At 37.4% G+C, this 25,280-nt stretch overlaps 1 protein-coding gene across 2 annotated transcripts in view; it reads left to right on the forward strand.

Annotated features, from left to right (window-relative positions):
- Positions 1-25,280, forward strand: part of LOC309499703 (ras-specific guanine nucleotide-releasing factor RalGPS1) — a 156,733-nt gene that overhangs the window by 33,577 nt on the left and 97,876 nt on the right. For both annotated transcript variants that reach the window (XM_082171110.1, XM_082171109.1), the window contains exons 6-7: positions 8,971-9,060; positions 11,191-11,283. In XM_082171110.1, the coding sequence (XP_082027236.1) occupies positions 8,971-9,060; positions 11,191-11,283 (183 nt within the window). The remainder of the gene's footprint in view (positions 1-8,970; positions 9,061-11,190; positions 11,284-25,280) is intronic.

Consider the following 25,280-nt stretch of genomic DNA (forward strand, 5'->3'; position numbering starts at 1 on the left):
GTTTTTTGGCTTTATTTTATTTTATTTTATTTTATTTTATTTTATTTTATTTTATTTTATTTTATTTTATTTTATTTTATTTTATTTTATTTTATTTTATTTTATTTTATTTTATTTTATTTTATTTTATTTTATTATTTTAATATTATTTTAATATTATTTTAATATTATTTTAATATTATTCTATTTCATTTTATTGTATTATTCTATTCTATTCTATTTTATTTTATTATTCTATTTTTTTTTTATCAATAACAAATTATATAGATCAATTAAAAGTAATCAAATGAATTAATTAAATTGCAAAACATAAAATAATGTATATATATATATATTTTATTTCACCATTGTCACTAGGTATATGTGTGTATATGTGTGTGTATACACACACACACACACACACACACACACACACACACACACACACACACACACACACACACACACACACACACACACACACACACACACACACACACACACACACACACACACACACACACACACACACACACACACACACACACACCAATTCAAAATGTGTAGTTGAATAGATATAACAGCGTAGTGCTTTTAAATCAGTAAATCAAATTGTTTAATCATTTAAATCAGCTTGCAATCATGGCCCGATATCAGACTGAGGCACATAATAAAATAAAAAACTCTGATATTGACTGATAATGATCTGATGGAAATATTATTCATCCCCAGTTGTTGTTATCCCAGTCAAATGCTTCACTTATTCATTTATATATTCCTTTAGTTTTCCAGATGTGAAGTGTGTGCTGACAGAGTTCACTGCGCTAGAATGCCGTGGATATAAAGTGTATTTTTGGCTGGATGGTAGTTGATGTAATGCCAGCAAACTACAAACTGTGCCACAAAACCATTATCAACCTTATGGCCCAAAACTTAAATATGTGCTGGAAATACTGTTAACAAATCGCACGTGCACGGGCAAATATCCAGCCTGGTGTTTCTGTCCACCTCAAGATTGAGCTTGCTGATTCTGCTCATGTTTAAGGAAGAATAGAGATACGTGGTTTGCCGAGCTTGTGAACTCTTATATCAGACAACATTCATCTTGTCATCTCACATGTTGTGGACATAGGGCACAAGCGCCACAAATTATCACTCCACCAAATCCAACAGCGAAAACCAACCTTCTTCCAAAGACAAGTGTTAGAAAATATTTTAAAATAAGTTGTTTTTGCATGTAGTAATTCAGTTTTGATCAATTGTATTGAATTGTGTCATGTAAAAGTAACTTGGATACACTATAATTTAAGATTCCATACCAAGTTCATACAAGTTGACGTGTCGTCTTCACCCATTTATTGACTATTTTTGCCAAAAAAAACTCGCCTGGAAAGCCTTGTAGGAACATTTTTGTGAATCAATTTTGTTCATGGAATTAATTTTGATGATTAAAATGTTGTTTTGTTATTCAAACTTGGTGATGCTGATGGATTAAAAAGCTCAAGGAGCCATTCATTATAAAACCAGAAGGAAGTTTGGTTTTCAAGCTAATTTATTGGCTAAGTCTTTGGCCGTAAATTAATCTGAACTATATTTGTGGTTTTACTGTAGCGCTTCCAGTCCTGGTTATGAAGTTTCAGCCTGGAATTAATTTGATTTTTAAATCTTTCTCTTTAAATCTGAAACATAATAAGATTGACTGACTGGTGTGTCCCAATTTTACATATTCACAATTTTGTGAAAGTGCTATAAAAGTGCAAAGCAGACATTTGATGACCCACTTTTTACATTTATGGCATATGTTTAATGAGAGGATTTGTTCTAGTTTTCTATCCAGGGTTGTGTGGAAATTACATAAAAGCATCAAGTTCCCCGCAGCAAATTTTCCCTTTTGAAATGGTCTCAGCCTCCACAATTCTCCTCAAAGTCAATCTCACAGAATTCCTTCTATCCTGGTTGCCAGTGTCTTTGGTTTTATGACATCATAAAGCCGAACATGATGATCTGGCTTCCAGACCTTCGGAAAGATGGAGCGGCTTTGAGACCCTTTTCTTGGCCACCCAAGATTGTGTCTTGCTTTAAACAATGCCTGTCGTTTGATGAACTGTAAATTGAGCCCAGTTCTTGTATTAGTAGTCCTATATATATTTTTTATTATAGAAAAACACATGTATATATGTATCTTATGTGTGTATGTACAGGGTTCCCACGGGTCCTTAAAATCCTACAAAGTTTGTGAATTTGTTGGAAAAAAAACAACAATTCAAGGCCCTGGAAAGTTTTTGAAAATGAACATAATAGATACAGTTCCTTGAAAGTGCTTGAATTTATTTTGTTTATTTAGTTTTCTGGAAAAGAAATTCCATATTATTCCCTCCGGTCCGCTAATGTGTTATTTCACCAACACTTCGTGGCCTATGCACACTAGCTTGCTTGATTTACGTTAGTTACGCGCATTTACGCGTAACGTTAAGTGTTTCCCGCGTGAGGTATTTTGTGTTGAACGTTGCCATGACGTTCACACGCGCATGAAATTACTACGATGGAACCCTCAGCGTTTGTTGTTCGACACAACAAATGTGTTCCCACATTAAGTCCTTGAATTTGAGGGTATTGGACCTGGAAAGTCTTTGAAAGGTCCTTGAATTTGAAGTTAACCAAGCTGTGGGAACCCTGGTGTGTATGTAAATAAATATTAGGGCTGTCAAAATTGATGTATTAATGCATGCGATTAATTTATTTTCCCCATCATCCTTTGACTAGCATTACATTATACTGTATGACCACACTCTTATTCATGCAAATGCTTTTAATCCATTCACACGCGATTAAACTCAAAAGAGAAAGCAGTGCTTTACTGGAGCGCATCTGTGAATCTCACACTCGTGCGCACAGAAAGCCACTTCAGACGGCACTTGAACTGACAAAAACCCACTAAATCATGCCAAAATGCCAGTTTTGTCGAGTAGGGGAGAGTGGGGGTAAAGTGAGATTTTTTTTTTTTTTTTTACATTTGTTCCCCTCTAAGCGAGCTAAAATGATATATCAGTCAAATTTACACATTTCCCATTAATTCAGGATGTTTCCTAGCAATGGAAATTATTAGAATGTATTCAGGACGAAGGGCAGTGAAAATATGATTGTTTTTAAAAAAGTGGTCTTGTGTCTCACTTTATCCCAGCTTAGGGGTAAACTGAGACAGACCAGAGAAATCAAGGGGGTAAAGTGAACCAGCTGGGGGTAAACTGATCCACTTACTTTTTCCACTCTGAAACTTCCATAACAACACATGTTGTAACAGTAAGAATCTTGACAGCTTGCTTGACAACCACACATTCCAGAACTAATGTCGGACTAGTAACAGAATCATGGAGATTGGTCAATTAAGCAAATTTTTTTTGATGACCCACCGGTGCGCATCCAAGTGAAGGTGCAATGCCCTTGGCGTGCTAAGGGTGAATGGCACACTGGAGGAAATTCCTCCTAAAAAAAAAAAAGAACTATGTCCAAATTATTGTGATACATTTGGAAAACTCAAAGCAGCCAGACCTCCCCTGGCCAGCCCATGGATGGTGGCCCGTCCTGAGCCAGATTCGGATTTGTCCGCCACCGCTGGAGCTCCGTCTGGAGCAAAGTCGGTCCTAAAACGGACCTTTGGGTCTTTGTGGAGGAGGGACAATGCTCTGCTCGGACAAGGAACATGGACCAGAGAACCGTGGTGGTCAGACCGGGTGGGGAAACAGCCTGAACCAGCCCAGGGAAAGTGCACTTTGTGCGGGCGAGACTTCCAGTAAATAGGGTCTGGTTTGGACACCCAGTCCCTCTGTGCCAGGGCGTGCACACGGGTAAACGTGCACCGTCCTGGGTGAGCTAGGGGTGAAAGACACACTGGAGGATATTCCTCCTCGTAAAAATGTCCAAAAATATCTTGTATTTGAAGAAGAGCTCCATGCTCGCAGACCTCCCGGGCCGGCCCCAGGGTGGGTGGGTCATCTCCGGTCAAAGTCAGATCCATACACCTGCTGGTGCTCCTGCTGGAGCAACCACGGATGCTCGGGGTGTTGTAGAGGAGGGAGACGACACTCTTATCGGACTAGGTAATGGAAAACAGACGCCTCCGGGTTGCCTGGGGCTTGCCAGGGGCTTGAGACACCCCTGGAGAAAAAGCGGTGGAGGAAGGTCCTCCTCCGAAAACAAAAACGGACAGTGTCCGACGAGATTCCCATGCTGACTTCACTCCCTAGCAGGCTCCCATGGAGAGTGCGGAGCTCCTGTCGGAGCGACCTCTGTCCTAAAACGGACCTTGGGGGTTTTGTCGAGGAGGGGACAAACGCTCCATTTGGACAAGGTGAGACGGAGAAGGTGCTCCACCTCTTTGCCTAAGCTACTGCACCCCAGGCTACTGATTTTACTTCCCCCTTCTTTTTTTTCTTTATGAATCTTAGGAGGCTTGACTTGTCAATATTTCTCTCCCTTGCAGCTGCTCTTATAGACTTCTTTCCTTCCTTGACCTCAGCGGCTGCACTCTCCATCTCCTCGAGGGGTGTTTTGCCCCAGGTTTTCTTCCTGGTGTATTGCCTTGGCATGATGGCTTTTCTACTAGGTTTAAAACTACTAGGTTTATTTCTACTAGGTTTTTATTTAAAACATATGGCATGTAATATTACATTGAAATATGTTTAAGACTAAACTTAACTTGTGCCTCATGTCTCATATCTCTCTTAGCAATTCAGGCTTATCTTCAGCTAGCATCATCACATGGTTTTATATGTTGGTAGTTCATCAACATGTATGATATAAGTTTTTCTACCTGAATCAATTTGCTTTGGCACAACAGTTGATTAAGTTGACAGCAAGAAAATGTACTTTTACATGCAAACATTTTTTTTTTGCGAAAAAAACATGCTTACTACAGCACCATGAGGTCCTCTCCTTCATGGCCAAGGGGAAATGGAAGGGGCTTGAAAACATAATGGTCATATGACCACAATTGTGTTCCATTGCCTACTGTAGATATAGGGGGTGTCTCACATTACCCGATGTCTAACATTACCCCGTTCTCCCCTATTCTCGCAAGCACAGTTAAAGGGGTTAAATGTGTTTAAATGAATGTAAAGCAACACAAACAATAACTTTTTGTGCATTTTGACGAGGCAAGTAAAAATCTGAACTGGTCTGACTGGGCCAATAGAAAAGAATTTAGCCCTGATGGATTGATGTAAATGTGACATTTATTATAATGGGTTTATATGAATATTGTTCACTTAAATTAAAAGTTAAAAACATTTTTTAAAGCCTAATAAATGTTAAAATTGATAACTTTCAATTAGACTATAATGCTGAATGCCTATAAAAAAAGGCTAAAAAGTATTGGTATCGGTGATGCCTTTCATAAAAAAGATGCCATTAAACAAATATAAAAAAATATAGGCTATTTAATTTGGAGGTTAAATGTGAAATTATATAAAATATATAAAAAGCTCTAGTGGTATGTGCGATTAATCACGATTGATTACAGATTCTTTTATTTTTTTTAATCAATTGACAGCACTAATAAAAATATGTGTGTATGTGTATATATTGAACTGAACATCTTTACAAGTCCTATGGTGCTAAATATACTTTACATCAAACCACATATTAGTATATGAGTAGTGATAAGTCAAGCATCACTATTAATATTGCTCATATTAGGTAGGGATTTGAACAAACCCCTAAATGTTAAACATTCGCTTATAACTTTATCATCTCTAACTTAAGAGTTACTCATCTAATCAGATTTTCACCTTGGTGACTATTAGTGGATAACATAAGGTCAGCTTTTTTGAGCTGATAAACAACCATACGTTTTGCATGCTCACATTTTCATCAGTGTAAATATCTAGTGAAATCAGGTGAGCAGAAACTGTACAATGTGGTCTATCATCATCATGGCAAATAAGCAGAAACTCTGGCCCTCAAATATATTATAGCGCTCTTTGCCTGTTCATTGTACATATGGAGCGGGAACAGAAGCCTGTTTTGAAGGCATTATGGGTAAGAATGAAGTAGATGAGCTCACTCTCTTTCATGAAGGGGGTCGCAGCTCTGTGCTTTGGTGAAACCCACTTTACAGCCTCTTTGGAAAAAGAGCCGTCATCTGCGAGCCAACAAATGCAGTGTCTCCATGGGTTTCTATACCAACCAGAGCTCTTATAACGTGTACATGATTTGATAATGAGCTATAGGCTATGACATCATTGCACAGTTGGCTTATCTAGTAAAGCGGCGTTCTTACATGTTAACTTAACACAGCTGCGATACGCCTTCATGCAATATTGCTGGAAAACTTGACTCAAACATTTTGAAGCTCATTTTATTTAGATAATAACTCTCAATGACGATGACTTGAGCATTGATTGCACATTTGTCTTATAAATGATCACACTGAAGTGTCTGTTAACATATATGAATCAAAGGAGGAGTAGTTTGGGAATTTTACCAGAATTTACATGATTAATTAATGAGGCGATGACTTTGACTTTGAATAAGCCAATAAAAGCTTGTTTCTGGCTCACACTACATAGTGATTATTTAAAAATCTTTTTTTAATTGTTATTTTACAGAAATGTAGTTATCATATTAGATTTTTTTTATTAACACTTTACAATAAGGTTGAATTAACTACATTAGTTAACATGAACTAACAATGAGCATTTATTAATGTTAATCTCAGCATTTACTAATACTTTTTTTTAAGATCAAAAGATGTATCCGTTAACATTTGTTTATGGACTGGGCTAACATGAATATTAAATGCTGTAAAATATATTGGTTTAGGTTAGTTAATGCATTAACCTTATGGTAAAGTGTTAATTTTTTTGTTCTATTCATTTTTAAGGTAACTACATCTTTTTACAGTAAAATTTAACAAAGTTTAAACTAGAGCCAATTCCCTTTATCAATGTGTACTGTTAAAAATGTTTCATACAATTAATCTTTGTTATTTTTTTTATGGTTTTTAGGTAATTGTACAGTCTCTCAGTTTCACTACAAATATTTAAGTAATTTACACCCATGTTTTATCAATTTCTTTCCATTGTCACACAGCGTTGGCTTCAAGCAACATTCACATCGGGAAAGATGTCTAATGAAGTCTGGATATTTAAAATGTCCTGTCTATAGAGCACTTCAAATCAGTCACGTACTGTATGAAGTTAGGATTCTCATGCAGTCTATGTTGGCGCTCACTACTTTTTTCTTTTTTTTGAACACCGAAGTCTAATATTCAATTCAAGCTTGAAAATTATAAATCGTTGCATACTCAACGTCTCCTTTTAAAAGATCAAATTCGGGGCCAAATTTATGGTCAAACTATGTACCCTTCTATCAAGATGACTTCCTGAGGGTCGATGGAAAAGACATCATTTGCTTGGACAGTTCAGTCCATATATTCTTAGTTTACAGATATATTTACTGTTTCCATTCCAGCAAATTGACTGTATTCTGCCGGTTTCCCCTGAGAAACCAGCAAAACACCAAACAAAGATTTGTTTTCAACCACATTTATCATTTTAGGACTTTGGACTTCGGTGGGCTTTACAGAATTAATCTTAGTATGCAGTTGTAATGTAGTTTTTTTTTTTTTTGTGTGTGTGTGTGTGTGTTTAAAGATATCCCAATTCTGTTGCAATCAGTAGTAGTTCAACTCTGACTTTCTTTTTCTAAATTATTTAGTCCAACATTAAATAGTGTCTTGAGTTTGATTCCCTCTGCATGAAATATAATCGAGGCTGCTTTTGAGGAAATTGTTGAGGTTTGTTACCTGACTCTAGTTATGTTATAACGGCTCCCTGAGGCTGAAATCTTAAACTTTTCACTGCACTCAGAATCACTCAGACTTCATCTGCTTTCCAAGTTTGTTATTTTCTATAGCTTGCGTTGGAGTCTCCTCCAAGTGAAGTCTGTGTGTCCAGCGTTCTGTGTTTCCACGAGATGTGCTTTGACGCCAGTTGAGTTTCCCTTTAGTGAAAAATAAATAAATAAATCAAGTTCCCAAAACCGCAGATGAAACTTGACCTAGTGCTGTCCTGACATGTCCTGACCTCAGATGACCTGAGTCTGGTGTTCATATATATACCGGACTGTCAGGATGTCCTGAGCTGATCTCAAGGATCGTATCTGGGCTTTTTTTAAAAAAAAATACTTTTTTTTTTTACTGATCAGTATTGGCTATCCCAGGGGTGTCCAATCCTGAATTAAACACACCTGAACCAGCTAATCAAGGTCTAACTAGGCATATTAGAAACATCCAGGCAGATGTGTTGCTAAACTCTGCAGGACAGATAGATATCCCATAGATGTGCCTTTTATTACATTTGAGCCCCTGAGAAACTCTCTGTAGTGTATACACTGGATTGATTTTAAAGTCCCCCTGTTTTACCATACCAAAATTACAAAGTTTTATTCTTGAAAAAAAACATCTTCATGCCTAAAAATAGCTTGAATGTAACTCTGCACCCTTGCTTCATTTGATATATGCTGTTCTATGAATATGCAAATGAGCCCCGCCTCCATTCACTCACACCAGCTCCGAGATCCACTCGTTGACAATCACACGTTGATCAGATTGGTTACAAGGTAGTTTGTGTCGTCAGAAACACCAGCGATTTCAAACTGTGTTTTTGAGACTGTCTTTGTTTCACTGCAGTTTTAAGGAGAAAATACTCCGCAATGCTGTCGACTTATGAATTTACACATGGTTTGTCTTAAAGCATATTAAAAACACCACAAAGACATATAAACAACTTTAAAAACTTGATTTTCATCGCAGGGGGACAGGAGATACATTTAATGTACTTGAAGTGCGCATCAAGCACTAGGAAAACACAAGTATCAGATCGGGACAATATTCAATGACTCTGATCGGATCGGGGGAACAAAAAAAACGTGACATCCCAACTTCTCAGCAAATCAATGTTCCCTGTCATCACTGTTTTTCCATCTCTTCAGGTGAGCTTCTGGTTGGTACAGGAAATCCTCACCGCTCAAACCCTGAAGATCCGTGCCGAGATCCTGAGCCACTTTGTCAAGATCGCAAAGGTACGTTCATGAACAGTTATTTTCAATACTCTTATTGTATTAAAAAGAAAAAGTATAACTATTAGGCTGGAAAAGATCACTAATGCACCAAAATCTATGGCCAATACATCATTCTTTATGTATCACAATAAACACCACAATGTCAAATTCATCAGTTTATTTAAGTATAAGAGTATATGTATGTGTAATTCTCAACAACTACATTTCCCATCATGCAATCTGCCTTAAACAACTACATTTCCCTTCATGCAATGCTGCCTCAAATTTGGCCACAACTAGGTATCTTAGGACCTGTTTACACCTGGTATTAAGAAGCGTTTTGGTCAATCGGATCACAAGTGGACGACACTAAATACATGCGGGGTCTAAAAAGTGTTGAGCTTGTCCACTTTCCACCATCGAAAACGCATTCGACCGGATCGCTTTCATAGTGTAATCGTTCATGTGGTCGAATGTGTTCAAACAGACACAAAAAACTGTCTACTCTCCTCCTACTGATCTAATGAGTAAACATTATGGGAAGAGCGCTAGCCAGACGGGATTTAAAATTTGGCGGCTGAAGACTCACAGCGTTCGGCTGGTCTTGTGTCTGTCAAAGCAGAAAAAGCGGGTGCTCTCCGTGTGTTTTTCCGTCGTCTCCGGGCGTGTTCACATGTAAATTGCACAAGCTGATTTTGTCCATTAGATCAAAAGTTAAAAAAACAAACAAAAAAAAAAAAACATACAGTACATTTACCCACCTATAGACCCTCCTCTCGAAGAAATCAGGACAGAAGTGGTTGAAAGTGCACAAAAGAGACAGATTAAAACACCAGGTGTAAACGGGAATGTGTCTCCCTTGTCTATTTGTGATCCGATCGAACAAAACACATCTTAATACCAGGAGTGAACGAGGCTTTAGAAGGCAGCATACAGAGGTTTGAATTAGATATACTGAGAAATGTTTCTCTAATGATGTTGGATTGCTCCAGCTGTGTCGTGCTGCAGTTGTGCATGTTGTGAGATGATGTTTGTGAGTCTGTCCAACTTCGACGGCTCACCTCATTAGTGTGGACTACAGATTATTATACAGTATGTTCCGACTTTGAAATGAGGTGCCATTAAAGTCGGTTGGCACACACTAAGCGATCAACAAAGCATTATTATTTAGTTTTATATAACTATGCATAAATTTTCATTTATTTCCTTCAAATATCCATTACTTTACTTGAAGAGCTTAAAGAAGTCCAGATATTTACGATAAATAGAATGTGTTATAATAAACTTTTTTTTTTTTTTTTTTTACTTTTTCAAATTTACTTACTTTGGAAAGCTTTAGTCTCACTATTGAAATGCTATATTAGGGGGCTAATGATTTAGCAGCAGTTATTTTTATATATTTGCACACTTTTTTTCTTTTTTTTAATAACTTCATTTTGAGTCTGATAATGACTCTGACAAATGTTTGCCCGCCCTTTTGGTTTTTCATCCGGATAATCTGGCTCTCAAAAGAAAGTAAACTCATCAAAACAAGCCACGTCAATGAAGCGGCTCGAATATCAGGACGCGTGAGCCATCCTTCAGATATCTCATGACTGAATCTCAGAGGAACACTGGCTGACAGAACAAAAGCTGAGAAAAACACTCAGATTGTAGTCATCACGTGTCATGGAGTCGATTCGGCTGTGCCAAATTCGCTGAAGCGAGCGCAAAGCAGTTTTCCATCATTTGATGGGTATTCATTGTGGGAGTAATGATGAAAGCAGGTCTGTATCTATCTGAAGGTCACTGTCTTTTAGTGGATGGCGTCCAATCAGAGAGCAGTAAAGGGAGTTTTGAGTGTGGGCGGTATCGGTCACATCATCTAACCTAACAAACAGACAGTAGTGCATGTCTGCTTCATTAGAAGTGCATGTGCATTTTCTCTGTTTTCACAAATTGAAATCTAGTCTTTTATGAAGTGAGAACTTTTCATTACATGCATTTAAAAGCAAAACATGATCAAATAAAATGCAACCAGTAAAACGGAAGTGGTTGCTATATAAATATACTCTTTGACTCGCTCGCGCTCTTTAAATAGCCTGTTAGTGGTTTGTGCATTGAGTTTTCTGAACTGTATAGCAATTCACCACTTGCTTTCTATGTGTGCAGAAACTTCTAGAGCTGAATAACCTTCATTCTATGGTGTCGGTGGTGTCGGCACTGCAAAGCGCTCCCATCTTTAGATTGAGCAAGACCTGGGCGGTAAGACAAACTTATTTGATGACACTTATTAAATATTTACTTTATTGAATGAATCTGAGGCTGTCCTCGAGGAGAGGTTTAGTCAGAGGATAGTTTCTGTCCCCACGGTATAGCTAAATAAAGCCAGACTTGCCATAGACCTCAAACCTTTGGCTATTTAATCATAATATCTGAATTATGAAAATGTTTTGCTCATAAATCATGGTAAGTATGTTTTCTGCACTTTGCCCACTTAGTCCTGTAATTATTTTTTCCTTGCTCACTTTGAAACTGATGCTTTTTAACACAACCGTTCCACTTAAAGCATGTCGTTTAAAATGGAAAATGATTCTCTAGAATTGTAACTTTGTGGAAAGAGACGTGGAATCCAAACATAACACTTCTCTCATCATATTCTATACTGTATGGTTTTTAATAAGCGTAGATTATTAATAAGTAGTGATGCACCCACATGAAAAGTTTGGCTGAAACCAAAACTGAAGTTCTGAACCAAATAAAGATGAAAACCCGAAAGCAAAAAGTGCTCGTTTTAAAGTAAAGCTCATCCAGTATGTTTTTGAAATAAGTCTCTTCTGCTCACAGAGGCTGCATTTATTTCATCAGAAATTCAGTAAAAGCTGTAATATTGCAAAATATTATTACAATTCGAAATAACTGTTTTCGATCTGAATATGTTATAAAGTGTAATTTATTCCTGTGATCAAAGCTGAATTTTCAGCATCATTACTCCAGTCTTCAGTGTCACATGATCCTTCAGAAATCATAATTAAAAAGATAATAGCTACTTTTTTTTCTCACAATTGTGAATTTACATCTATAACTCGCAATTGCAAGTTTATATCTCACAATTTTGAGAAAAAAAAGTCAGAAATGTGAGATATAAACTTGCAATTGCTAGTTATTAAGTCAGAATTGTGAGATAAACTCTCTATTACCTTTTTTATTTTTTATCCAGTGGCGGAAACAAGCTTCCATAGAATTGAGACAATTTACCAGCCAGAAATATTTTTATCAGCCCAGTCTCTATTTTTTGCATAATTTCCTTAAATCTGTTTTTGTTTTGTCAGACCATTTCGTGCATTTTATTCGTCTACATTGCTTGCATCAGATGAAAACCTAAAAGGGAGGGTCAGGCTGTTGTTCTTATGCAATATTAAATTAAATCATGCATTATGTTGTAATTCCTAAATGCTTTTTGGTTTGTAAGTGCATGTTATTTACATGCCAAAACCAGGTTACACTCACATTTGCAATGGCGAGACTCAATATTTGACCTTTGACCACTTCATGATGACTAGTTTACTGGTGGATGTCTGATCATGCTGTTCTTTCTGCCACTATCGATCAAGATGATCGTGACGATAGCAGGGCTTCACGCTTGAACTTTTCACTGTTAGCATAAAACACTGATTTTCTTCTCATATGGCCTTGATTGTCCAGGGCTTTTTAAATCCAGCTTATTTTGTAATTTAAATTTTTTTGCCTCTATTTGGAGTAGAATACAAGAAATGGCTTCAATGGCCAGATTACTCGCATCACAGCTCAATGTATCCAGTGCTTTTGTTTTAATCCGGCAACATGCAGAAGCTTTAGAGAGTTTTACTGGTTAAAAACTGAATGTCTGGGTGCGTGTCTTCTGGCACTCCCCGTTGGACCCTCTTACTCTTCACATCTGAGGCCCGATGACCACTTCCCCTAAAAATGAACAGATGTTTGAAATATGGAGAGAAATTATGCTCTTAGGAAGCGTTCATCATTAAAATAGATGAATAATTTCCTGTACTTTCTTTCAATGAACAGTATGACCTTCAAAGTACTAGAAACTTATTTTCCACTTGATTTTGGCCACTGCTTTCAAAACCTGTTGATTGGCCTCTCTGTCTGCTGCCTACTGTCCTCTAAAGGCTGGAATACATGATTTCTACTCAGATTTTTACCATGATTTGCAGTCTGGTCCAGTCGACAATCCTGTAGTTGTCGAAAGTCTGCGTCAGTCTGCAGATTTTGGGCAGTCGGAAATTCGACATGAAATATTGACAGATTTCACAGAAAATCGAGTAGTAAGTGATGAGAACAGACTCTGATTTCTTTTTTTTTAGCTTCAAATTCCAGATTTTTTGATTGCATCAAATCGGAGGATATCAAAACATGTCCGGTATTTTGAGCCACTTTTAGAACGCATCGAAGTGTCATTTCATGCATAACAATAGCCTCAATATTTGACTCATCAGCATAGATAAAATGACTGACTACGCCTGTTATAATCTAGAGTCCATACTGACCAAACGCACTTACAGAGTCACTACAGCAACGTCTCCTGCTCATCCATGTGTGTTTCATCCGTCATGCGTGTTCGGAGCGATTTGAAAGTCTGGTAGTGTGTGATCCTCAGTCGTTTAGTGTATGATGCCCGGTTTTTCTCTGCAACCATTTACAAATTCATCAAGTGTATGATGAAGATTACGGTTTTAAAATCTGTTCAGATTGTATTCCAGCTTTAAAAAGCACTGTCCGAAATTAATTTTGAATTCAATTTCGAATGGCTTTTAAATTCCCAATGTAGTTTCTGATTTTTAATTGAATTTGAGCTAGCAAACAGGATGCAGAATTATTTTTAAATAAGGAAGTACAGATAAAATCAATTTAAGTAAAACAAAAAACATAACACATTTTTTACTAGAAAAGCAAAGATTTCAAAATTAGCTTGACAAAGTTTGTATAGTAGTTTAAAACATATTATGGCTTAATGAACAGTGAGGATTTAGTGGGTGTATGTACACTACTGGTCAAATGTTTGCATAATGTATTCAGCATTGTAATTATAGCATATTTATAATAATTTATTATCACTTTAATGTGCCAGATTTTACTTTCTGATGTTGTTGGATGTTGTATGATTACTTTAGCCAAAAAATTAGTCTTACTAGAACCCTCAGATCAAGTTAAGTCAGGCCACCCTATAGCGCTTTTTACAATACAGATTGTTACATAGTCGAGCTGAAGTAGCTTTAGATCATAGGTCTTGTAACAGCTAAGCACTGATGTCAGATCCATAATGTCGCTTAAACTCAATAACTCTTCAAAATGCAATGCTTTTGCTATTCCTTTTATGATTTTTTTTAGCTCCTTTTAGTTCAGTGATACTAACCTCTGCATTGGCTATTGATGATGCCAAGATCAACTTTGCAGGCTTGTTTATGGCCCTGTCCATCCACCCTCAGAGGAACACCAGGGACCGCTTAAAAACCGTTCCTCAGCCGATGAGTGTCCGTGGCGCCGGAGGTTTGGCGTCAGTCAAGGTGACGTGGATGAGAGAGATTAATTTATGTACAGCATAAGAGCTAGGAACGTATCTGATATAATGCAAAGCCCAGATTCATGTACAAAACGCAAGGGATAGTACATAAAATATGATATCAGGGGAACAACACAAATTTGGAATAATGATTGATTGTTGATTCAAAAGCTCAAGGCTGTAATCATTGATGTCCTGCAGCAAATTCTCATTGTTATTAAAGACAAGTATCACTGTTGCTGTTGCTCAATACTTAAACTAGGCAAGATGCAACAGCTTTGCCAAGGGCAAGCAATGAATCCATACACACTTAAAGGGATAGTTCACCCCAAAATTTAAATTAGCCCATGATTTACCCTCCTATGTGTATATGACTTTCTTCTTTCAGATGAATACAATCGAAAATAATTCCTGGCTCCTCCAAGCTTTATAATGGCAGTGAATGGTGGACAAAATTTTGAAGCCCAAAAAAGTGCATCCATAAACAAATAACATTTCTCTTTAAAAATGCCGTTTTAGACTTCTAATTCGTGACCGGTGTTTTGTTTTGCTCTATCCTCTGCGCTTCCGCGTTCATCGATACGTCATGCGTGAGGTCAAGGGTCACTCTTTCACCATAAATCGATGCGTACGGCCGTCTGTCGAAGCTAGTTATTTTAGTCGATAAAGTTCAATTCATACCAATTAAACTTAAATCGATTGACATTAGTGTTATTTTAGCATTATTTTTATACTGCTATAGTTTTCATTAATATTTTTTGAATTTGCTTTCAATTTTATATTTTCCATGTTCATTTTATTTTTATTTTTTCTTATTTATTTTAAATTAGTGCTGTCAGTTAAACGCGTTATTAACGGCTTTAACGCAAACCCATTTTAACGGCGTCAATTTTTTTATTGCGCGATTAACGTTCTTTTTGGCCTAGCAAACTTTGTAGTTTTTTTCACATGCTGTTGCAACAACTAGTAACGTTAGAAAAACTACAACACCACACCGGATCTAGCTAGACCGGAAACAAAACAACAGGCACGCCGTACACACTTGTTTGGGCTTGCGAGCCGGCCAAAGAGTAGTAGGCTAACGTTACGTTTTGAGTGGATGGCGATCGCGAGACGCCGAAATGGATGCCAATAAGATTCTGAATGGAAAGTTTACTTTTAAAAAGTTGCCAAATGGTTCCATTGACAAGACCAAAGTGATCTGTGTGTTTTGTCATTGTGAACTGAGCGATCATCGCAGCACGTCCAGCCTGAAACACCACTTGATGACGTGATTATTTGCTCCAAGTGAGAATGTTGGTGTGAAATTGAACACTACAGTATATGCCAATGTTGTTAAAAAAAAAAAAAAAAAAAAAAAACATTTGCACAAAGCAAGCCGATCCACTTTTCCATGTTGATAAGAGCATTAAAATGAGAAAAAAAATAATGGGACAAAAATAAATCAAGGGACATTTAGAATAGATAAAAATGTGCGATTAATTGCGAGTTAACTATGACATTAATGCGATTTAATCGCGATTAAATATTTTAATCGTTTGACAGCACTACTTTAAATATTACTAATATTTAACAGATTTTTATTTCAGTTTTAGTTCGATTTTAGTCAAAATTTTCAATGAAGTTTGACGTTTTCATCCAATATTTATATTTTATTTCTGCTTTATTTCAGTCGACATAAAATGTTTTTAATAGCTCTAGTTAACGATAATAACCCTGATTGACAGCCCTGCTTGTTGGTTCATATATAGCCTGGTTTTGATTGATTTGAACAGACCAAAACGCATTAAACTGGCTTGTAACCGTCACACATTATTTGTGCTACATGAATGATACCTCAACAATCCACAATGGTGAATATTGGGCAAGTATGACTGGAGAAAACAGGAAAGTATTACATGGTTAGCCAACAAACTTTATGACCCATCTGCAGGTATGAGCTGGATGAGATTGGACTGTACTGTACTGAAAGCAGTCCAGGTCTAATTAATCCTGAGAGACCAGTAGCGCTTGTTTTATCCTCTATCCTCACACCTGCTCTCTCAGCCAGAGACCTGCCAGCTCCTGCACACATTTTCCTGCTCGCTCAACCCATTATGGCACTATAAAGAGCAGAACAGGAGCTTTTTCAGTGGCTTTGTTTGCAAAAGGCCCACTTCAATCCCCTACTGTTGAAATTGAAAGAAGAAGATTATACAGTGTTCTCCAGTAGGATTCGTTTCAGAGCTTTTCAGCAGACGTCAACAGCTGGCACTGCAGAAAATTGATTTGAATCACAGATGGAGGAAATATTGGCTAATATTCGATGTTAGGCATGCATTAGTGAAACCACCTGAAACATGGTATATCCGCTTTCAACACCCTAAAGGCCAGAACTACCGCTCGATGATTTCCAAAACCTTGATTTAGATGAGCTACGACTTTTACCAGAAGGAACTCTGTTAGCTGCATTACAGGCTTTCTACTTCTACAATTCAGTTTTTATTAAATGCATTACTTGCCTTTTTTGTAATTATTTGCGAAATTTACTAGCAGTTTCTGAGTGAAAATTGTTTCAAAGTATATCCTACACCAATTTATTTTTAGTGTTTTTAAGTTCAAGTCATTTTTGTTTGGTAGTGTAACATGAAATATGTAGTACTTGTGTGCAACGATTTTGATCATCAAATAATCTGTAGATTCTTTTTTTTTTTTTTTTATCAGATGAAAAATCCCCAAATTATTTATTATTAAATAAAATTGTAATAATATTTGCGTTTATAAGTTTATATCTTAATGTTGCGATTTGAATGCAGGAACACAAATATAGTCAATGTATCAATAGCCATGTTTCCATCCACATATTTTTATACGGATTGTGGGTTATCACATAAAAAACGCTGGATGGAAATGCCAAGATGTGCATAAATTGTAAAGATATTCACTGAATTGAGGTAGAACATTATTTTAGTCGATAAGACACATAAGATATGATGGAAACACTTTTGCGCAACAAGAAACTCATGACTTTGCCTCAACAGAGGATATGATTGGATAACTGGACTAACCAGCGGACCAATCGCATCACGGCATCTCAAATGTTGGTTTGGTGGTTCTGAAACGCCGGAGTCAAAGTCCGTCATCAGAATGATTTGGTTTCATTCCCTCCAGAAGCGTCTCACGCGATTGTGTTTCCAAACACCAGCATCCGAACACAAGAGAACATGACAGTGTTTATTGTTTCGTCTGACGCTCTGAGACTCATTCATGATGGAGGAGAAAAGAGCCACAGTTTCTTCCCTGATTGACATAACATCCATTTTTATTAGAGATGTTGTGCCAGTTTAAAAGGAAGTGACACTTTTGTTCTCTTGAGCAAGGTTTGATGGTTGAAGGGAGAGTAGAATATTGTCATCTCATTCTACCCAGTTTTTGAAAATGCTTATTGCATTGCTGATTGTTTACGGTTTAACGGAAGTTACTCCCATAATTCGTGCAAAGTGTCATTGGGTATAGTAGGGAAAAGGTGGATAAAGAATATGGGTGGGCTGAGAACTGTCAAAACTCAACGAGGAGGAGGTCTTACTGGCCACTGTGAGCACCTGACATCTGCCTGACACAATGTCCAGAATCCAGCTGCAGAATCCAGGGAGCAGTTCAGGACAACAGCCTAGGAGTTATGGGTCAAACCAGGGCGCTAAATCCCGAGCTGTTGTCCACGAACAAACCACATTCTCACAGACGGGTCCAGATGAGAGCGAAAGAGCAGTGCAGGATGGAGGCCATGACATCAATCATATCTATGACTCTATGATGCTGGTCTTAAATTATCTGTTTGTTACTTTTTACATACATTTCCAACAGGGTTGTGCACCATTCTGAATTGTTTTGAGAGAACGTTTTAATTTACAGTTCATGGATCCTGAATTGAGTTTTGGAACATGTTGAAAAAGCCTTGAAGTTTGAGTGCCCTATTTTAACGATCTAAGCGCAGGGCGCAAGTTCACTTAGGGCGTGTCCGAATCCACTTTTGCTAGTTTAACGATGGGAAAAATGGTCGGCGCTCCCGGCGCATGGTCTAAAAGGGTTGTCCATATTCTCATAATGAGTAATGGGTGTGTTTTGGGATTTACGTGCGTTAAACCAATCCGAGTCTCATCTCCCATTCCCTTTAAAGGGATAGTTCACTTTGAAATAAATTTTTGGTATGTTTTAGCTTACCTCAAGGGCATCCAAGATGTAGGTGTCTTTGTTTCCGCAGTAGTTTCAATTTTGATATTTTTAGGTCAAACCGTTCTTGTCTGTCAGTCATATAATGCAGGTCTATGGTCACTGTCTCAAAGAGCATGCACAGAGTCCAAATTAAAACAATTCCCCGTCGTCCAAATTAAACAATTCCCCATTGTAAGTACACATTGATGGCCTAAGACACGAAACGAGCGGTTTGTGTGAGAAAACGAACAGTATTTATATCGTTTTTACCTCTTATACACAGCCACGTCCAAGTGATCTGATCTGACGTGTACGCAGACTGGTGCATAGATATATACACTAGATGTCGCCTTAAAGACATTCGTTCCAATGAACTGCCGTAGACAAAGCGACATCTAGTGTGTATATATCTATGCACCAGTCTGCGTACACGTCAGATCAGATCACTTCGACATGGCTGTGTATAAGAGGTAAAAACGATATAAATACTGTTCGTTTTCTCACACAAACCGCTCGTTTCGTGTCTTAGGCCATCAATGTGTACTTACGATGGGGAATTGTTTAATTTGGACGACGGGGAATTGTTCTCTTTGAGATAATGACCATCGACCTGCATTATATGACTGACAGACAAGAACGGTTTGACCTAAAAATATCAAAATTGAAACTACTGCGGAAAAAAAGACACCTACATCTTGGATGCCCTTGAGGTAAGCTAAAACATACCAAAAATGTATTTCAAAGTGAACTATCCCTTTAAATGCCAGTTGCACTCGCGCCATGGCGGATTCGCTATTTACATGATGGAATTTGATAGTGGAAAGACCGAACGCGTCTCCAGAGCGCAAACGGATCTGCTCGTGCACAAGATTAAAGTGTGCAAGCAGAACATCTACGGGACAAGCCGGACTCCACCATATCTTACACAATAATAATCTTTTACATTGCAATCCCTTTATTTGTAATATTTGGCTAGTTTGTGTGCCCTGTGTGTGTAATAAGCAGAGTGTATGCACGTTGTGGACCCGCCTATAGGCACACATTACTAACACGATCTTTAAATAACAAACAAAATACTGCGCCATTGACTTTAGACCAGGTTTCAGTTGGTCAATGGCTCAGTCTATTTCTGTTGCCTCAAAATAACAAGGCGCTAACAATGCACCAGAACACACCTCGTTTTCAGACCAGCCGCCCATTTGCTATTTAAACAACATGGTGCAGACGTGAAAATGATAACTGCGTCGGGCTGAAACTAGCAAAACACATTTGCGTCATGCTTGGCGCTGCATCGCGCCGGGTGTATGATAGGGCCCTGAGAGGTTATAGGCTTTGAAAAATTATAGATTTTTATATTTCATCATAATTAATTATGCTTTTTCTGGACAAAAGGTAGATTACCTGAAACCCTTATGTAGATCTATAATTCAGTGGCGGCGCCAGGGAGGAGCTAGGTGGTGCTGTAGCTCCCCCTATAATAGCCATAGCACCTGCCCAGCACCTCCAAGAATTGTCTGTCATTTTTTATATTTATATTTTAATGTCATGTTTGAATAGTCTTTTTCATGTTGTTAAAAATAGGAATTAAATAATAATTAAAAAATCGCGAGCGGGCGCCGTGAGCGCTGAGCGAGCAGGAACGAGTAACGTTAGTGAGTTGTCGTCGAAAAAGATGGATAAAGCAAAAAAGCTGTCGGGGACTAAAAATAGAAAAAGAAAGAGGGAAAAGGAGATGGCCTGTCAATTGATGCGACAGCAGCTAAATAAGTGGATGGTGAAAGGCTACAGGTAGGATTTTGTTTTGTGTGACGTCCAGGCATGTGGGCAAATGCCATCGGGACTACCGGGAGATTCACGGTGGGCCGATGTGCTTTTTGGGCCGGTACATCTCATACTTTTTTTTTTGTTGTTGTTTTTTTTTTGTCTTAACGGCCCATAAACGACGCCGTACTTCGGCGGCCCATTCGTTTTGTTTTGTTTTGTTTAATTGGCGGCGCTTGGTTAGTGCCGGTGTAATGCATTGGTCAAAAAAAGTCAGCGTTAGTTTTTTTTTCTGACACCCCATGAAACACGTAGATCAGCGGCCCATTGGTTATTTTCTTGATTGACACTGGGCTGGTCCAATCATATCTTTAATGTGAAGTAGAAATACTCTTTTAAGTATAGAAATTAGTACAAAACTAATTATGAAAGTTTCCTTTATTTTTCAGTGCATTTGTTTTACAATATATGGCTATTACTATCATGGGATTAATATTATAACTATTATTATGTAGTAGTGTAATGTAGACTGACACTGTAACTAAAAGAGGTTTGAATTTTTCTTTGTTTAATTTGCACACTGAATATGGGTTGGAGCTTTTAATTTTTAACTCTCAAAGTGCATCAGATTGATGATTGCCAAAATTGTTGCTGCATACCCCTCTGACACTGGGTAGTTGCGTCCCTGTCTATAGCCCTTGCGTTGAATACTTTTACATATATATACAGTGTATATATATGCTTATAGTCGTGGAACGAGTATAGTTAATGCTAGCGTGTATGCATGTGTATACCATGGGTGGTCCGATGCAAACTCCATAATGAAACGCCCCAAAATTCAAAGCACCTTCTCTTAAGTGTTGAGCATCCCCATAGCACCTGCAACAGAAAATCTCTGGAGCCGCCACTGCTATAATTTATTATAAAGGTATTCATAATGTACATTTTAGTGCATTATATATGAAGAGTTCAGATGCAAAAGCCTCTAAATGCCATTTGAAATTTTCTTATAGAATGATCATTTTTATCAAGCTTGTATATTTAATTTCAGTAATTTCACTTAAATGATAATTAATAGGTAATCTTCATTGCCATTTAAGTGAAATTATTGAATTTAAATATACAAGCTTGATAAAAATGATCATTCTATAAGAAAATTTCAGATGGCATTTAGAGGCTTTTGCATCTGAACTCTTCATATTTTCATAAATAGGTTCAAATGCATTATAATTTGCACATTCCTTGTTACACCTTAATTTGGTTGATGTGTTTTAATGCATTATTCTTTCTAAAAGTGTAACAATAGATATATAAAGTAGGTATTAATGTATTATAACTGTGGTTACAATTATTCATGAGACCATCATTATAAGGTTAATTACAAGGCATAATCAATGTATTTCATCAATTAAGTTGTTACTGAACTCTTAATTTCCCAGAATGCATCACATGTGCAATTCCTCTTACTGGTGTTCTGATTCAGATTCCAATTCCAATCCTCTATTTTGTTACTAATTCACTTTAAATTCACACACATGAGTTGAATGGGAACTAATCTTTAATTTTGCACAACCCTGGTTTCCAAGCTAATCTTATAATTGGATCAATGCTTTCTTGGACCTGAAAGCGCTTTTGGCTTTTTAATTGACAGAATAACAAAGCTAGATTGAGACGTTAAACTGACTCTTAATCCATCTGACAGCATTTCCATTGATCGTCTTTCGTGTGACGGTGGAATAAAAGTCTTTTCTGCCAGGATTCCTCATGTCAGTTCTTCCCTACATTAAACTTTTATGATTACAGTGGGAACAGGCATCTGTGAGGCGTGTAATAACATAAAGCATTTGTTCTAGACGGTTAAATAAAAACGCTTGCAAATAGTCATTCTCAAATGCTTTCAATATTCTGATATTTGGACACAGTGGAAGAATGTGGTTAAATCTCACGAAGCCTGTCATGAAATGTTCCAGTCATATTTCAGCCCGAAAGCACTAGAAATAAAAATGAATTCATATTTTGCAGAAGAAAGATGAAAAATATTTTTGCATCAAGGATAATCATGCCAAGATTAGATAACCTCTGCTTGTGCTGTGAGTTGCAACATGTGCAAGGTTCACTTTATTTACTCATTCGCATAATTTTTCAACATTTTTGTGAATAAATAAAAGCTTGAATTTGAAATGCTAAAAGCTGGACGGTTTGAACATTTGAAATGGAAGAATTTAAGGCATAAATATTAATAGTAAAACTTGAAGTGTAACAAACTTGGCAACAATATTATCACATTATTTTTTAATTTACTGTACAATCACAATATATGACAAAATAATCACAATATAACTTTTTGGCCAAGTTGTGCAGCGATTATGTATATCAATCATTTTAAAATAAAAACAATCATAAGACACTTACTTAAAAAATAAAAAATAAATAAGAAAATATTTATTCACTTGCATGTCATGTGAGCATAAACTGACATCAGAGAACCTTGAATATGCAAATGTGTCGTTAAATATTGAAATATTAATTAAAAATTTCAGGGGGTACTTCAACATTAAATATTTTACTTTTAAGAGGTTTGTATGACCAAAAAGTTTCATAACCCCTACTCTACAGTGATGAGACATGTCCAGTTTATTATTTATTTGTTAGTTTGTTTTTCCTTGTAATTTTGAAGTTAAATATTATTTGGACATTTTAATGAGAGGTTTCCTGAGATCAAGTCATGGTGAAAACGAATATTATTATTTTAACTGATATTGAAATGGATATTATAAATATAATAGCTCAATGTATGAAAATATTTTTAAACATATTTTTCTTTAAAACTGTTACAGTGTAATTATATATTCAAGTACTGAGTAATAATAAGCAACTACATGTACGATAGGGTTAGGGTAGGTGTTAAACAGCAGCCATATCACCCTGTAGCCCAAGACTGATTGCCCACTGAAGCTAAGCAGGGCTGAGCCTGGTTAGTACCTGGATGGGAGACCTCCTGAGAAAACCAGGTTGCTGCTGGAAGAGGTGTTAGTGAGGCCAGCAGGGGGCGCTCACCCTGTGGTCTGTGTGGGTCCTAACGCCCGAGTGTAGTGACGGGGACACTATACTGTCAAAGAGCACCGTCCTTCGGATGAGACGTAAAACCGAGGCCCTGACTCTCTGTGGTCATTAAAAATCCCAAGGCATTTCTCGTAAAGAGTAGGGGTGTAACCCCGGTGTCCTGGCCACATTCTACCCATTGGCCCTTACCAATCATGGCATCCTAATAATCCCCTTACATTGAATTGGCTCTATCACTCTCTCTCCTCTCTCCACCTATAGCTGGTGTGTGGTGAGCGCACTGGCGCCGTTGTACTGTGGCTGCCGTCGCATCATCCAAGTGGATGCTGCACACTGGAGGTGGTTGAGGAGAGATCCCCAGATATGATTGTAAAGCGCTTTGGGTGTACAGTAGTACATATGAAAGCGCTATATAAATGCCTCATTCTATTATATTCTATTCTTAAGTGTTACCAAATAAAATGTAACCCAAAGTTTTTGCTGTATTTGCAGCCTTTATAGTAAATCTTATAGAAATATGTTTCAAATTCCCCCCCCAAAAAAAACTTTCATGGTTTCTGTTCTTTTATTTTGTGGTTGCATGCGTTTAATTTATATGTTCCCTTTTTTCCAGTTTGTTCGTAGTTCATGTAAGCACATCTGTGGACTCCAAGCTGTGTGTGTGTGTGTGTGTGTGTGTGTGTGTGTGTGTGTGTGTGTGTGTGTGTGTGTGTGTGTGTGTGTGTGTGTGCGTGTGTGCGTGTGTGCGTGTGTGCGTGTGTGCGTGTGTGCGTGTGTGCGTTTGCTTGCGTACACGCCCGTGTTTCCTATAGGCCTCAACCACTTCCTCTTCCATTGCAATCCATCCGTATTCACAGAGGGGATCAAACTCCATCCCTTCCCCCTCTCACGCAGATTCATCCATCACTTTTTCCATCTCAATGAAATCTGCTGCTCACCACAAACCTGAAACACGACACAGTGTCTTCCTAAACTTCTTATCCCACTGCCAACTATAACACCAAGATGCTGACTGTCCTAATTTCATGTCCCATTCCTCGTATCCCATTCCATATTCCATTTTATCGGGTCATTCTAAAGTTTCCATGCTGGTGAAGTTGAGTTCTCGTGTCTTTTATAGTTCTGGTCCTGACTGAAATCCCACTGTAAAAATGTTCCTATAGGCACTAAATAATGTTTGTCTGCTTGCATGTTCGGAAAGGATTGTGTCAGTGTGGAGTGATATATTAAGGCTGTCTGCGCTGTAGGAATCAACTTTCCTCCCATGTAATACTGTATCTTTTTCCATCAGTCCCACTGCGCTGCTTCAGCCCTTTACAATATGTCCATGTAATTGGCATGTCCAGCTCACAGGTGAAGACTTTAACTCGTATTACAGTATTTACATTTAGTGGCGTTTGCTCAAGCATCCCTAATGCTCAAACTTCTAAACGTAATATTTTTTTTTTAAGCTCAATCATGGCTCTAGCAATGCTGAGGTCAGGGGTCCTAATCCAAGGAAATGCATGAACTGATCATATTTGTACTTTGAATGCAATGTAAGCCGCTTTAGATAAATGCATAAAGCTAAATATAATAGTCTAGTTGGATGTAAAAGTGTAAAAATAATTGTATTTCTCTGGTCAGTCATAAACATTTAATCTGTAATTATCAAAATTCATGCAGACGTCATGCTCCCTTAAATTGG

The sequence above is a fragment of the Leuciscus leuciscus genome (assembly GCF_965113295.1).
Source record: "Leuciscus leuciscus genome assembly, chromosome: 5".
Classification (NCBI taxonomy): domain Eukaryota; kingdom Metazoa; phylum Chordata; class Actinopteri; order Cypriniformes; family Leuciscidae; genus Leuciscus; species Leuciscus leuciscus.